This window comes from Polyodon spathula, chromosome 6 (assembly GCF_017654505.1).
Source record: "Polyodon spathula isolate WHYD16114869_AA chromosome 6, ASM1765450v1, whole genome shotgun sequence".
Classification (NCBI taxonomy): domain Eukaryota; kingdom Metazoa; phylum Chordata; class Actinopteri; order Acipenseriformes; family Polyodontidae; genus Polyodon; species Polyodon spathula.
The window spans coordinates 74,753,647-74,768,173 of record NC_054539.1 but is presented as its reverse complement, the minus strand read 5'-3'; the positions used below and the strand labels follow the sequence as shown (position 1 = coordinate 74,768,173).

The following is a 14,527-nucleotide window of genomic DNA, read 5'->3' as shown; positions in this document are numbered from 1 at the left end:
TAACAACAGAAAAGGGTGGGACCTTCCGTTGTGCAGCAGCCTGTCTGTATTGTTATTGTATTACTGTCTCGAAACGTGTCTTTCGTTTTTGACCTTTTTCCCCCAAATGCATTTATTAATCTGACGGACAAAAGACAAACCTGTGGAGTCTCAAGTAAGTAAGCGTTTCAAATGTGTAGATTATTTTCAGTCTATTGTTGCCACAGATTATGTTGTTTCTACGTTTAAACGTGTAACCCTAAACTAATTTATTTATTTATTTTAATTCTGTCATAGGAGAAGTACATTGCTTTTAACTTCTCGGGTTCAACATGTCAGATGACCGCCGTCGTTCAGAGGTCTGGAAGTTTTTCAAGGTGATTGAAAGTAACCAAGAAAAGAAGAAGGTGGAGTGTAGCATGTGTTACACAGAACTGACCTACTCTGGCGGGAGCACCGGGACCATGACCAATCACCTGCGACTTAAGCACAGCGAGGTCTTCATTGCATCCCAAGCCCGATATAGATCCACCAGATCCTGTAAATCCACTTATACAAGGAGAACCAATCAGCCAGTCATTGTAAGTCATTCAAGTCTCATGGCAAAAGATGAGTGGGAAAAATGTACTGCGAAGCTGGCAGCCATGTGTGCTTTTGACCTGCGCCCAATTAGCATTGTGGAAGGAACAGGCTTTAAGGAGTTTATCAAAGAACTAAATCCCTTGTATGAAGTTCCAGACAGAGCCACTGTGGCTCACTTTGTCAGGTTGCAATATGAAGAGGAGAAACAGACACTGAGAGAAAAGCTGGCAAACCAAGTGGGAATGGCTTTCACCTTGGACTTGTGGGTAAGTGTTGCCACTGAGGCATACGTTACTGTGACCACACACTTTCTAGATGAAAATTGGGAACTGAACAATTGCATTTTGGCAACAAAGGAAGTAGAAGAACAGCACACAGGCCTTAACATTTCAACAGAAATCAGAAAACTGTTGACTGAATTTGATATACCAGAAAAGAAAATATATGGGCTTGTAACAGAAAATTCAGCAAACATGGTGAACTGTGGGAATGGACTGGGATGGCCCCAGGTCAAGTGCTTTGGCCACACACTGCAGCTGTCAATCCGAGGTGCATTTGATGAAGTCAGAGCTCTGTCTGATACCATCGCTGCTGCCAAGATGCTGGTTGCGTATTTTCACGGATCTGCGTCAGCAACCCTTGAGCTCCAATCACAGCAAAAACAGCTGGAGTTGTCAGAGCATATCTTAATTACAGATTGCACTTCCCGTTGGAACACTACCTTTGATATGTTTGAGTGCCTGGTGCGAGAGCGTCTGAATATACATGCAGTCCTAAATTGCCCAGAAGTCACAAAACCATCAGACGCCATGAATCTGACACTTTCAGATAGTCAGTGGGATATTATTGAGGCCATGGTTCCTGTCCTCCGCCCACTGCATGTGGCTACTCGAATCATGTGCTCTCAGGAATACCCAACGCTGAGTGGAGTTTACCCCATTCTTTGCAGCTTAAAGAACCAGCACCTCCGGGTGAAGGAGACCGATATAGAAGCTGTTGCAGACTTCAAGAGAATAGTGGTGTCTGTTTTAGAAATGTGCTACAACACTGCTGATGAGGTCTTATGCCAGGACCCAGCATTGATCTGCACTTTCCTAGACCCACGATACAAGTCCCTGTTGTTCCTCAAGCCCAGCCAGCGTGAAGCCGTCCGGGCACAGGTGGTGTCTTACATGCAGTCAGATGGACCCCCTGGTCAAAGCAGAAGCCTGCGATCATCAGCAAAACGGCTGAAGTCTGATCACTCCCAGTCAGACATGGCGTTCCTTCTGGGAGAGTACTATCAGGATGGGGATGACAGCGACTCCTCTCCTACACCAGAAGAAGAACTCGGACAGTATGTTTTAAGCAAGGCTGTGCCGACTGCTGTTAATCCCATAGCCTGGTGGAAGGAAAATTCCACAAGTTTTCCAGCAGTTGCAAAGCTGGCCAGAAAATTCCTGTGCATTCCAGCAACAGCTGTACCTTCTGAAAGGGTTTTCTCTACTGCTGGGGACACTCTCACTAAACTCCGAGCATCTCTTGATCCAGATACAGTGAGTGAGCTCATCTTTGTGAACAAAGTACTGAGGACGAAAGAACCCCAGCAGGACACAGATGAAGCACGAAGTGCAGAAAGAGAGGACACATTTACACTGCAGCATCAAGTCCTCATCAAACAGGAAGACTGCAGTTCATAAAGTTGTGGAATAAGCACAGTCAACTGAGAGAAGTGTACAGTGCATTGTTGCAGCTCTACAGGTGTCGCAGCCCCTCGACTTGTGAAACTGGTGGTTGTTATATACAGCATTCCCCTTATTCATTTCAGTACAATGCCACTGTGTGGCATGCAATACATGTTTATTTTTATTAAGTGCATTAACACTTGGGTGGAAATATCAACTTTCTTGGTCCAAAGCCCAGACTAAATGTTCTGAATCGAATAAAGCTTTATTGGATCGAGTTCAAGAGGGTGATAAAAACAAGAAAGTCTTCAAGTATTTAGCAATGAAAAGTGTTATAAAGTTGTACATACCATGACGTGGTGTGATAGAGTCAAGCAGGTCCTGCCAAGTTTTGATAAACATGAAAAACATTACAAAAAATATTAATTCATTTTTTTTTATATAAATGGAGAAAAAAGTATAATCATTGAAAGTTACAGTAACAGTACATTCTGACAGTATCTGAAACAACATGGTGTCAATACTTATGGCCACCAATTTGTGTGTGTGTGTGTGTGTCTATATATATATATATATATATATATATATATATATATATATATATATATATATATATATATATATATATATATATATATATATATATGTTTTTTCACAACTTAAATCTTGGTATTTTGGAAACTAAACCATTTTAAGTGTAGTGACTATTTTATTTTATTTCTATACAGCTTACCACAGTGCTGTGTTTAGTCACAGTTTTTATTTGTAGTAGTTTATAAATGAAATCTGTCAAGCGGGGTATGGGAATGCTTCATAAAAATACAATTCTGCAACTATAAAAGGAAAATCACAGAAAACAAAAAGTAATTGGATACTGTAGTATTTTAGATACCCCAGTGGGGTGAAGTTACCTGAAACAAACCGCACGTTTATAATAAAGGATTTGAAATAAATAAAATGTCTTTCCATACACTGTTAATGATGATAAAGTAAGAATATTGATTTTGTAAATGTGGCCACAAATATAACACTGTCCCAATCAAAAGTTACAGCTCCTGTGAATAAAGGCCTCCAGTGTAAATACATTGAGAAAAGTGAATCATTATAAAGTAGATTGAATGCAGTGTATTTTCTTAGTACTGTGTAGGTGTATTTTGTGTTTCATTTGTTTTGATGGCAGGCTATGTATTTGGTGATTTTAATGATCAGTTATAAGAATTCTGTTTTATGTCATGAAACTAAGCATTCCTATTTGCCACTAGAGGGCAGACTTGTTGGTCTGAGAATATGTATAATTATACTGCACTGTTTCTGTACAACCCCCATTGGAGAAAGTTGCCCCCTATAATGCCCCTCGAGTTACACAGAACTGTATGTAATTCATTATACTATTTTTGTAACTTTTTATTTTGTTTTTATCCAATACAAAAATATTGTATTCACAACTGCACCTGTACATTGACCTGCAAATTATTAGGGATTTTTAGATGGCCAACTGCCACCTTATAAATAATATTAATAATATTGACTTATTTTGCTCAATAAACCCCAGAGACTAGCCAGCTGGTTAGAGCCTGTGTACTTTTGCAAAACATGCCAATATACAACCGTGGTACTTTCCTGAAGTAATGATCACTTTCATGGGGTTTTATTGAAGTTTTAAAATTCACTTAAACAACATTTTTAGCCATCATTTAGGTCAGTGAATCCCAGCCCTGGTCCTGGAGACCCCCTGGCTCTGCTGGTTTTCATTCCAGCTGAGCTCTCAGTTATTTATAACTAGACCTCTGATTGAACTGACATGTTAGCTTGAAATCTGCAACTGTTTAAGAGCTGAACACAATTAAAAAGGTCTGATTAAGCAATTCTCATTTTAATTAAGGGTCTATTTAAGTAATTGAGAGCTCAGTTGGCATGAAAAACAGCAGACGCAGGTGAAAACCAGGGTTGGGAACCACTAATTTAGGCACATCCTATCATTTACTTAATGAGGCTGGACAATGGGTATTGCAGACACACCTTGGGAGTGCCCAGTGGTGGCTTAGCCAAGTCTGAGTTTCTTGTATGAGGGATTAGGTGGTTTTGCCTCTTCCGTAGCACTTTATATACATTAGTAACGATGGATAACAATGATATTATTAATTTAACTAACAGCAGCATACTAAGCTGGGGATAATAGTGTGGTTTGTATAGAGGGCAGTACTAATGAGAGACTGCAGTATAGTTTGAATAACAATGAATTCTCCAGATAGACTGCAGGTAGATCTTAAGATGTTATCAATTGAAATGAACAGTGTATCGGTCTTCAGCCCCTAGAGCAGCAGTGGCCAGTCCTGGAGAGCCTCAGGGTCTTCTGTTTTTCATTCCACCTGACTTCCCAATTACTTATTAAACCAATTATGAGCTCGACTGGTACACACTAACATTCTTTCCAGGTCTAACCATTGTTGATTTAAAGATACCCAGATACTTGTTACTCCTATGAATAAAACCTTGATGTGTATTTTCAGCGAATTAAACAAAGTGGTTATTTTGTTAAGTTAATAAAACATAATTATGAATATGTAAGTCAAAATACATTAACCTTAATGTAAATGCTGTCCATTGTAACTGCTGGTGAAAAAAAAAAATATGGTACATGATTAAAGTATTATATTTTACACTGCAAAAAGCATGCCTGGTGGACTTAATTGATTAGTACAAAAAAACCAAACCAAAAAACAGGGTTATAAAATTAAACAAATGTTTGGATGATAATTAGGGCTGTTTCTAATTGTAAGGTATTCCATTATATAGCATTTCCTTACGTTATGCCCCCAGCGATGCTTTGTTTTTGTTTAAAAAAATAAAGTTTTTATAATTTCTATAAGAAATGTTCAGCTTCATTGGAAATTTCAAACTTCAACACTTGTAAATGTAATATTTGTGTTTCAATTCCCAGCTGGTAGTGGCTGGGAGAACACCAAATGCTCATTGATAAAATAATACTATACAATTTTTTTTCAGCAGTTATTGATGAAAACAAAATTGTTGGGTTATGTGAAGGCATCAGTCTCTAGGGAGCCAACTCCCTAAGTATTCTGTAACTAACTTCACTGGCATAACAACGTGATAGATTTATAGTCTGATTATACAATAAAGGGTGGAGTGTTAATTGTCACATATATTCCTGCTCAAGAGTAACTTTTGTGGGAACCAGTTATGAATAGAGCCAGGCCTCCTCTTGTTAAATCTGTTCTAACAAGTGAACAAAGGGTGTGACTTCTGAACACCTGCAGCCACTCTACCAGGTTACACTTGATCTGGTTTTTGATGTATATCTCTGCCATTATTGTTGTAACTGCAGTCTATACCCCGAAGGTTTCACGTAGAAGGATTTTGTAACTGTACACAGCACTTTTTCCCTGGCTCATATAAACAATAAGAATCTTAGATTCAAATGTTTAAAGTTGTAGGACCCCAATTTTTTTAAAGGTGCTTCCTGAAAAATGTTTTTAGTATAACAAAACACAATCTGAAATAAAAGCTGATTGTTTTCAGTAATTTCTGTGATTTTGACCCTACTTCTACTGAAGGCATTACTGTGTAGTTTACAGAGTGATTTGGTGACAGGTTACAAGGGGCTCCTAGAAGGGGTCCCCTATGTCTAACTAAAATGTACCTTTGGAGAATAAGATCAAACTGGACCATCAACAAGGCATCATAAAGTCAAGTGGACACTGCTGCAGCTGGCAATGTGATCAATTACATGTTAGCTAATGTTTGTTACATTGGGTATCATGTGAAGCAGTCACTGCTAAAAAATAAATGGAATGACTCAACATATAATGCAACATACATGCAGTAGAAATAACACGCATCCTCAGTAGAACAACTCTTTCAGTGTTAGCCAATTGGGTCAAGCAACGTTGTATCAGGCACCAAGCACACAGCAGGTAACATGATGCAATCGGTACAGCACTGTCCCTGAACCTCTCAGGGTGTTATGGTAGGAAGTTGGCCATCTTATAATGGTAAAAGTGAATGACTCATTGTGCAATCCTTTCCAAGGCTTTCCAGTATGTTATTCACTGAAGGACAAGACTCATGAGAATCTGCTCTGGAAACAGCTGAAAAGTACCTTTCTCTTGCTCTTACATGCCTGATCACCGTGCTGTGTGCATTGCTTCAACACAGATGTTTATTTATTGTTGTACAACTTTTCATCATTTAAGATGTACATTACTAGCCTGAGAAGATTGCATTTAACATCCGTCTATTGCTATATTTGAATACTTTGAATCTCTGCTGGCTCTACAGATTCAAATGAGCTCATGTGCTAGGTTGTCCACTATTACTGCTAATCGGACTCTGTCAAAACCTCTGTATATTGTAATTGTATGATGCATGGAAAATCTAAATGCTTCCACTCTTTTATACACTGAAGTGCTGTGTTGGCATGGGGGGTGGGGTGGTATGAAGCTGTGCAGGTGGAGTTTGAGCACTAGGAGGGTGCAGCATGATCCCAGAGGCAGTGACGCTGTGCAGGTTGAGTTTAAATAACAGGTGGAAATAAATAAGCATGTTTGTGAGACTTTGTGCATTGTAGAGTGAGGAAAACTGCTTCTACAATACAGTACTGCTAACGCTGGCATGCCAGTAAAGCACCTTTGAATTGGATTACTGGAAGCTGTGTAGACAGGTACCCGAGAATGAGTTGGATTCGAGCACTGGGTGTTTTCTGCATTATATTTACCAGCACTGCGCCACACTATTCTTCTGCAAGGTAAATACATACAAACATTTTTTGCTGTATGGGTATTTGATATGGTTGTGTTCAATTATTATTATTTTTTTTTTACAGAATGTTGCAACTTCGGACATATGCAACTCAAATAACAAGAAATGCTTATCGTAAAAAGCACATATTGTTATTATTATTATTATTATTATTATTATTATTATTATTACTACTACCAGAATGAAGTACAAAGAAACAAGTCAAAGAAACAAAATAATTTCAGTTTAAATACATGTGGAGGTATTTGATTGAAGAATAAGTAGTACAATTCTAACAGGTAAAGGCAACGTTTTTTAAAATCTCAGAATAGATAGTAGAGAGGAAGCTCATAATAATTGTATGGAATATTTTACATGCAGGTGAAGTTAAAAAAAAACAATTATACTGTATACTACCATGGGCAAACGATGTGCCAGTACCTCCTGACTGCCCATAGTATTAACATGGGTTAAATATTGGAGATATACCGGTATATAGTAGTTCAGTAGTGTTTTGACCATAATCAAACTAAGGGCAGTAGTACAAAACAGAGCTCAAAATCAAATAAAATGGGTCTAAAATGTATAGTTCTGTGCATACCCGTAGTGTAACGACCTAGTTGGTTCTTAAAGTGATACAGTTGCTGCCAACCTATCTATGTTCTGAAAACCTGTACTTGCTCTCAACTATTACCATTCCATATAGCACTGCTGAGAGTTCCAGAACAGTGGGTAATAATTTGCAATACTTCTTTGTTTGTTAATATCTAGATAACATTAACTGCTGTTACTTTCCTGTTTTTAATGATGTACCTTCCATCGGTCTCATGCTTCTTTTTAATTAATTTCGTAGGACATACTTGGTCACAACGCCAAAAGCCATCCATCCTGGCGTCAGACATTCTGTAGCTGTCTCACTTCTGAAGGACAGCCCTTCTCAGGTCAGAGTGACAGCAGACATTTTTAATGGGAAAGTCCTTGTGGTTTCTGGTGAAGACACTTTGCAGCGAGGTGAGTTGACTACCATACATCTTCAGAAAGAAGAAATCAATTATTTACACGTACAAAAGGTTTGTTTTTCTCCATGTAATTTATATATGCAATAGATTTCAAGTGCAGACAGTGGTCCCTCAATATGTTATCCATTTTCTAGGAATGCAGAAAAAATGTGGGTGAAAATGCATTGCCTATTTTAACCAGACCCCAATCTTTATAGATTCTCTAACAGTACTAAATATAAAGGTACCCCTGAGTGGTTCTGTCTTCAAATACATCAAGACTTAATTTAGCTGACAAAAGGCTATAATAAAAAAAAAAAAACATGTTACATTTGTACCCTTGTCTCTATGAACTCTCAAGTTTCTGCTCATAGCAGGTTTATCAGGTTTTGAAAAGGTGCGTATGACATTTACTGTGTACCAAAGACTCTTGGAAAATACTTGAGAAATTCCATCAATGCAGATATTTAGTTGTTTTGTATAACTTGTTAAAGACACAAAAAAAAGGTTGAGAAGAACTGTTAGCTGATAAGTGCTCATAAAACAACTATGATAAAATGAGTCTGAAATATATTGTTACGTTTATAGTATAAAAAGACCCAGATGGTTCTTAAAGCAATCCAGTTGCTGTCAACCTATCCATGTTGTGTAAACCTGTTCTGAACTATTTATTACTGCTGCAAAGAGATGTTTCGGGGGGGTTCCTGAACAGTAAAGTAACAATGTATATGTATCAGATGCATGGTACATGCACAGTATATTTCTGCGTTTATTCCTCACATGGCGCTCACATTTACATTTTTCTGGGACTATAATTGATGTGGCCCTCACAGCTGTTACAGTAAGCATGCGTTTAATTGTAAAACCTGATTCAGATAGCCTTTCACTTCTTTCGTCATTTCACCTGTAGAGTAAAATTGTCCCCAACCCCATTGTGGTATTATTTCTTACATTTAACCAATCAGCTACTTCCTTTGTTTGACTGACACGCGTTGCAGTCAGTGGCATGCTTTGAGCCCAAAGACACAGCTGAGGTGAAATGAACCAGGATGTGAAACAGTAACAGTCAAAAAGAAGTCAAGCAAACTTTAAACTTTCTTTAACTGAGTACAGCACCAGATAAAGTGTTTTTAAAATGTAAACCATGTGTTTGAAATAACCGGTACTTCCTTTAAACTTCATATTTAGAGTTAGCGTTTAAGGTGAGATAGAAGTGCACAACATTTTATACAACGTACAGTTATACAATTTATACAATTTATACAATGTTCAGAAATTATTTAAGCAATTTAGTTCTGAAATAAATAATATAAGAACGTTAGCTGTTACTTACTTTTAGTGACTGGAGAAACAAAACAAAAATGTAAGTAAAAATCCCACACAGGGTACACTGTGTAATACATTTTTGCTTTGTAGCTTTTTTTTTTAAAGTTACAAATCCAGTGCTATTGTTGTATTATCTTACATCTCTCTTGTGTCCTTTCACCTTGGATCTTGTTTATTAAGGTGTCGTTTACAGGCTTACACTGTGATGAATAGTAATAATAAACCCAGCTTTTGATTTTGCTGCTTCGTGCATGTAATATCTTTTACAGAAATGCTTTTGAAAGGTAAGGTGTTGAGTTCATGTATTTCAAAAGCAATGGAAAGGATTATTATCATGTTATAGATGGTATTGTGCACACTTCCCCAGCAGAATCGACAGCTAATGATCTTATACAATCATATTGGGTTTTAAAGAAGTGAGTTACACAGAGGATTAAGAGTGTCATTTGAATTTAAACATCAATCTCTCTTTCCTACTTTCACCTGAAGAAGAGACCTTGAGGTCTTGAAAGCTTGTGATTAATTATTATTTAGTTAATCCAATAAAAGGTATCACATCTCCTTCTCTTTGTCTACCAGAGGATTAAGAAATAAATAAAAAAAAAAAACATTTTGTGCTGCTACAACAGCATATTTAAACTGGACACACACACACACACTGTCACTTACCCTAATACTTAATTAATGAAGCACTTACACACGTCAGCATCTGAACAACTAGACGTGAAAGGGATATATGATAGGTTGTACTATGATAATTGAGATTGTCCTTTTCCGTTTGCCATCTTTTATTTCTGTTTCTATGAACTCTCACTTGTTTCCAATGTATTATTTGGGTGTCAGCTGAACACACAGAACCCAGGAACAATGGGGAGTTAGATTTGAGCCCAGATAGATTACTGACAATACAAACAAAATGTATTTTTTAATTTCTAGTTTGGATCCCAGTGTATTGTATTACTGTCTATAAGTCACTTCACATCTTGGTTCCTACTCAGGATTCCACCAACTATATATATATATATATATATATATATATATATATATATATATATATATATATATATATATATATATATATATATATATCAGTGCCGTGAAAAAGTATTTGGTTCCTGTCTGATTTTCTGCATTTTTGCATATTTTTGACACTGAATGTTATCAGATCTTCAACCAAAATCTAATATTAGATAAAAGGGACCCTGAGTGAACAAACAACACAACATTTTGATACTTATTTCATTTATTTATTAAAGAAAGTTATGCAACACCCAGTGCCCCTGTGTGAAAAAGTAATCGCCCCCTTAGACTCAATAACTGGTTACGCCACCTTTAGCAGCAATAACTGCAACCAAACACTTCCTACAGTTATTGATCAGTCTCTCATAGCGCTGTGGAGGAATTTTGGCCCACTCCTGTATTTTTGCTGTTGTGGTTGCTGGATTACATGTTGCCTGATGCCATGGGGTGTTGTGTCGTGCTTGCTGTTGTGTGAGATGCCGTAAGTGAGTGGTGGTATGTGTAAGACAGAGGCGCCATCTTAAATATTATACAGTGCACAGCACAATAATTAAGCTCCGTGATTAATAAACAACAACACTGTAGTTGAGGTTGTATCTTTGTAAATGCATATTTATTTGATGTTTCCTTTTATCCTCAAATTGAGGGTGGTAAATTTGGGCTGCGTCTTCAATTCGAAGGTGTCTTAAATTTGAAGGAATACGGTATATAAAGCATTTTCTCTAATACGGGATTTAGCTTGAGTGATGATCTTGTCCAGAAATACATACACATTTCCTCACTTTTGGCAAAGAAATCTTGATCGTCACTGCAAATATGTCAGAGTCTTAACAGTTGAAGGGAATCAAGTCACAGCAAGCCCTACGGTTTTTTCACACTGAGTGCATCGCGTCAGAGCATCAAAGTCCTGCGTAAACTTCATTTTTTAGAATACTGTACATACTGTGGAGGCATTTACACTGGATGCGTCACGAGGCCTTCACACCCCAGATGCAACATGATTTTTCCTGGGGTGACACAACAGATTCTCTGCCCAAACACTGTGCAACCAGAACAGACAACAGAAATGACGTGACAGCTGGAAATAGGTCATTCTACAAATGCGGTGGGTTTTGGATCTGAAAATTTCTTGGAAATGAAACTCACCATTCATTAAGAAAAAGTTGTGTAAATCATTTGTGAACATCTTCTCTTTCTTATACATCTAATGTTAGAACTTAATGAATTTCAGTTATTTTAATATTTTTAATCAAATAGTGGTTAAGCTGCTCTTTTGTCAATGGTGTTACTCATACCTAAAATGTAAATATTGGTTAACCACAATCTTATTTGTTAATTGTTTTTGCTCAACATGTTTAGGAAAGGAATGTCTTCTAACAATTCTAAAATAAGAGTTTTATAATTTTTAAAAAAAGTAAGTGTAAAATTGCATTGCATGCTGTTTATTGATCTGAGCTGGCCCATTTTTCCTCTAACTTAAACAATAATTTAATATGTTTCATCAAACTTGCAAAAATATGTCCTTAACATGTTTTCTTCCAAATAATGTTACAAGTAGGCATATTGAAATGATGAATATTTAGGTTGTGACATTCTTGTTATCAGAACATCAATCCAGTGACATTGACACATTGTTATCAACAAACTGCATTAATTTATGAACTGTTAAGAAATATATCAAATTTTGAAAGCTGACATTAGCCCCTGTTGGTATCCCCTGGGGCTCAGTCCTCGGACCCTTACTATTCTCCCTGTACACCTTGCCCCCAGAAGCTATCATTTCCTCATTTAACTTCCTCCACCATTTCTTTGCTGAAGACACCCAGATTTTGTTTTCAGTCCCCTCTTTTACCCCTGACCTGGTCACTCGTATATCAGCCTGTCTGGTCGCTATCCAATCCTGGATGGCGTGCTGTTACCTCCTCATCAACCCATCAAAAACTGAAATCCTTTTCTCCCCTCCTCCTCGTCTCCACCACCCTGCCCCACCATTTCATTCCCCCCTCCCCTTGTCCCTCATTCCAACCCTCTCTGCTCATAACATCTGGGTCATATTCGATTCCACCCTCTCCCCTTCTGACCATATCTCAGCCATAACACGCACCTGCTGTTTCCACCTATTCAACATTCACAAAATACACCGCTCCATCTCCTTCTTTGCTACCAAACTCCTGGTCCATTCTCTCATTTTCACCAAGCTTGATTACGCCTTTACACCACTTCAACAAATTCAAAATGCTGCTGCCTGTATTATTTTTAACCTCCCCCAATCCTTCCACACTTCCCCTCTCTTCCTCCAGCTACACTGGCTCCTTGTTTACCACCGTTGCCTGTTTAAATTCCTTACACTAGTGTATAAATCTCTCCATGGCCATGCCCCACCATATCTGGCTGTCCCTCTCTGTCCCACCCTCGCCCTGTGCCCAATCCTGTTTCTGTTCCTTCTCTCTTCTTGCTCCCTTTCATTGGAATAAACTCCCACTCATCATAAAACAGTCACCTACTCTACACAGTTTTTGCTCCTCCCTTAAAACTCATATTTTTTCTCTAGCCCATCCTACACTTACTCCTGGCCCCCGCCTTCCTGTTATGACCTTGCCTGCCCGATCCTGACCTAGCCTCTGGCCCTTGCTTTTGTATAGCTATTAATCTCCCCACCTTACCCCAATAACCTTCCCTCTTTCTTCGCCCATTTTTTCAGATTGTACAAATTCTAAAAACTTGTAAAGTGCCTAGGTTAAAGGTGCTATAATAAATGCTAAATAAATAAACAAACACTTTTTATTTTGAAGATTTGTTTAGGAGTTGGATAATGTTTAAAAAAGACACAAATAGCCAGTGATGTTCCCCATTGTCAGTGGTGTTGCCAGCAAGACCAGTAACACCGCTGATGATTACACCGCTGACAAATTTGAGGAATGAAAAATGGAGACCATAGCCTCCCAGAAAAAAAGTTAATCAACCCTTTATGTACCAGTCAAGTATTAAGTATATTTGATATTTTTGCTGAAATTACATTTTCCCAGCAATAAAAGGAGGTAACACCACTGATGCTTTTAAAGTGTGACACACAAAATAACCATATAGTTAATCAAATTTATGGGAAAGTGCAAGGTTGTGCTCACTCACCATGTGCTCATCGCACAAGCCCCGCCTCCAATGACCTTTTGCAACAGGAAGGACTTCTTGAGGCCTTTTTATTTCATTATAATGGAGAATTTTCATTGGGGAAACACCACTGACTTTAAATTGAGTGACACATTTTAATTAAACATATTTAAATAATTATTTAAGACTACTACATGTTCACATATCTAAACAAATATTTAAATACACTTGTTTACAACCAAGTTTTAAAAACTACCAAAACATAATTTTTTACACTTGAAAAATGTCATAACACCTCTGCTCATAATATGAGTGACGGACCAATTTTCATGCTGTCACTGACTGAAATGTAAAATAAATTAAACTCTTGCAGCTAAAAGAGTAGAAAATAATGTGAATATTCATCAAGACCTTAATTAAACTGTATTTGGTATTATGTATTTTGTGTTAAACTGTATTTGGTATTATGTATTTTGTGTTAAACTGTATTTGGTATTATGTATTTTGTGTTAAAGTATTTTGGTATTTTGTGATTATTTGCCATTTTTATCTGAATTTAATCACTATAAAGGTGAGTGAGAGCATTTGCCACCACCTTTGTAGAATGACCCAAATATGCCAAATCTTCACAAAGTAATATTACTACCAAACAAACGCAATAGAAAATGGCTTATTATTATTATTATTATAACACTATGTAACACAATTTTTGTTCCTGGGTAGTAAGTGTTATTTCCTAATTGCTTATCCCTCAAAAGTGTAGAAAATGGTTATTATTCCCCACAAACATTGCTTTTGTGACCAGGACAGTGATAGTTCAAAATATCATTATTTCCAATGGGAAAACGGGCAAATGTGTGTCTTTTCGTTCACATAAAGTCAGAAAAAAACAACATATGAATCCAAATTAACATGTATTTATACTAAAGTAATACAAAAATGACTACAAAAGATTTAGAAGTGAGTAGTTTTTCGAGATTTACAGTTATACTGTAAATTTACAGTATAATCGTAAATCTCGAAAAACTACTCACTTCTAAATCTTTTGTAGTCATTTTTTTATTGTCTTGAATATAAGCCGAGAGCCATACC

General features: G+C 37.2%; 2 protein-coding genes across 2 annotated transcripts in view; both read left to right on the top strand.

The window, feature by feature from the left end:
- The first annotated feature begins 28 nt into the window (after positions 1–28).
- On the top strand, positions 29–2,777 carry LOC121317624 (E3 SUMO-protein ligase ZBED1-like). The gene is made up of 2 exons (XM_041253762.1): positions 29–154; positions 277–2,777. Exon 2 carries the CDS (start codon positions 312–314, stop codon positions 2,238–2,240), a length of 1,929 nt encoding a protein of 642 aa, XP_041109696.1. The 5' UTR covers positions 29–154; positions 277–311; the 3' UTR covers positions 2,241–2,777.
- Positions 2,778–6,785: 4,008 nt separating this feature from the next.
- Positions 6,786–14,527, top strand: part of cd109 (CD109 molecule) — a 29,990-nt gene continuing 22,248 nt past the window's right edge. The window contains exons 1-2 of the mRNA XM_041253761.1: positions 6,786–6,990; positions 7,837–7,994. Coding sequence (XP_041109695.1) covers positions 6,917–6,990; positions 7,837–7,994 — 232 coding nt within the window. The 5' untranslated portion in view covers positions 6,786–6,916. The remainder of the gene's footprint in view (positions 6,991–7,836; positions 7,995–14,527) is intronic.

Bases quoted from the DNA above. Each gene is read 5' to 3' on its own strand.
- LOC121317624 (XM_041253762.1), top strand. From the start codon at position 312: ATGTCAGATGACCGCCGTCGTTCAGAGGTCTGGAAGTTTTTCAAGGTG.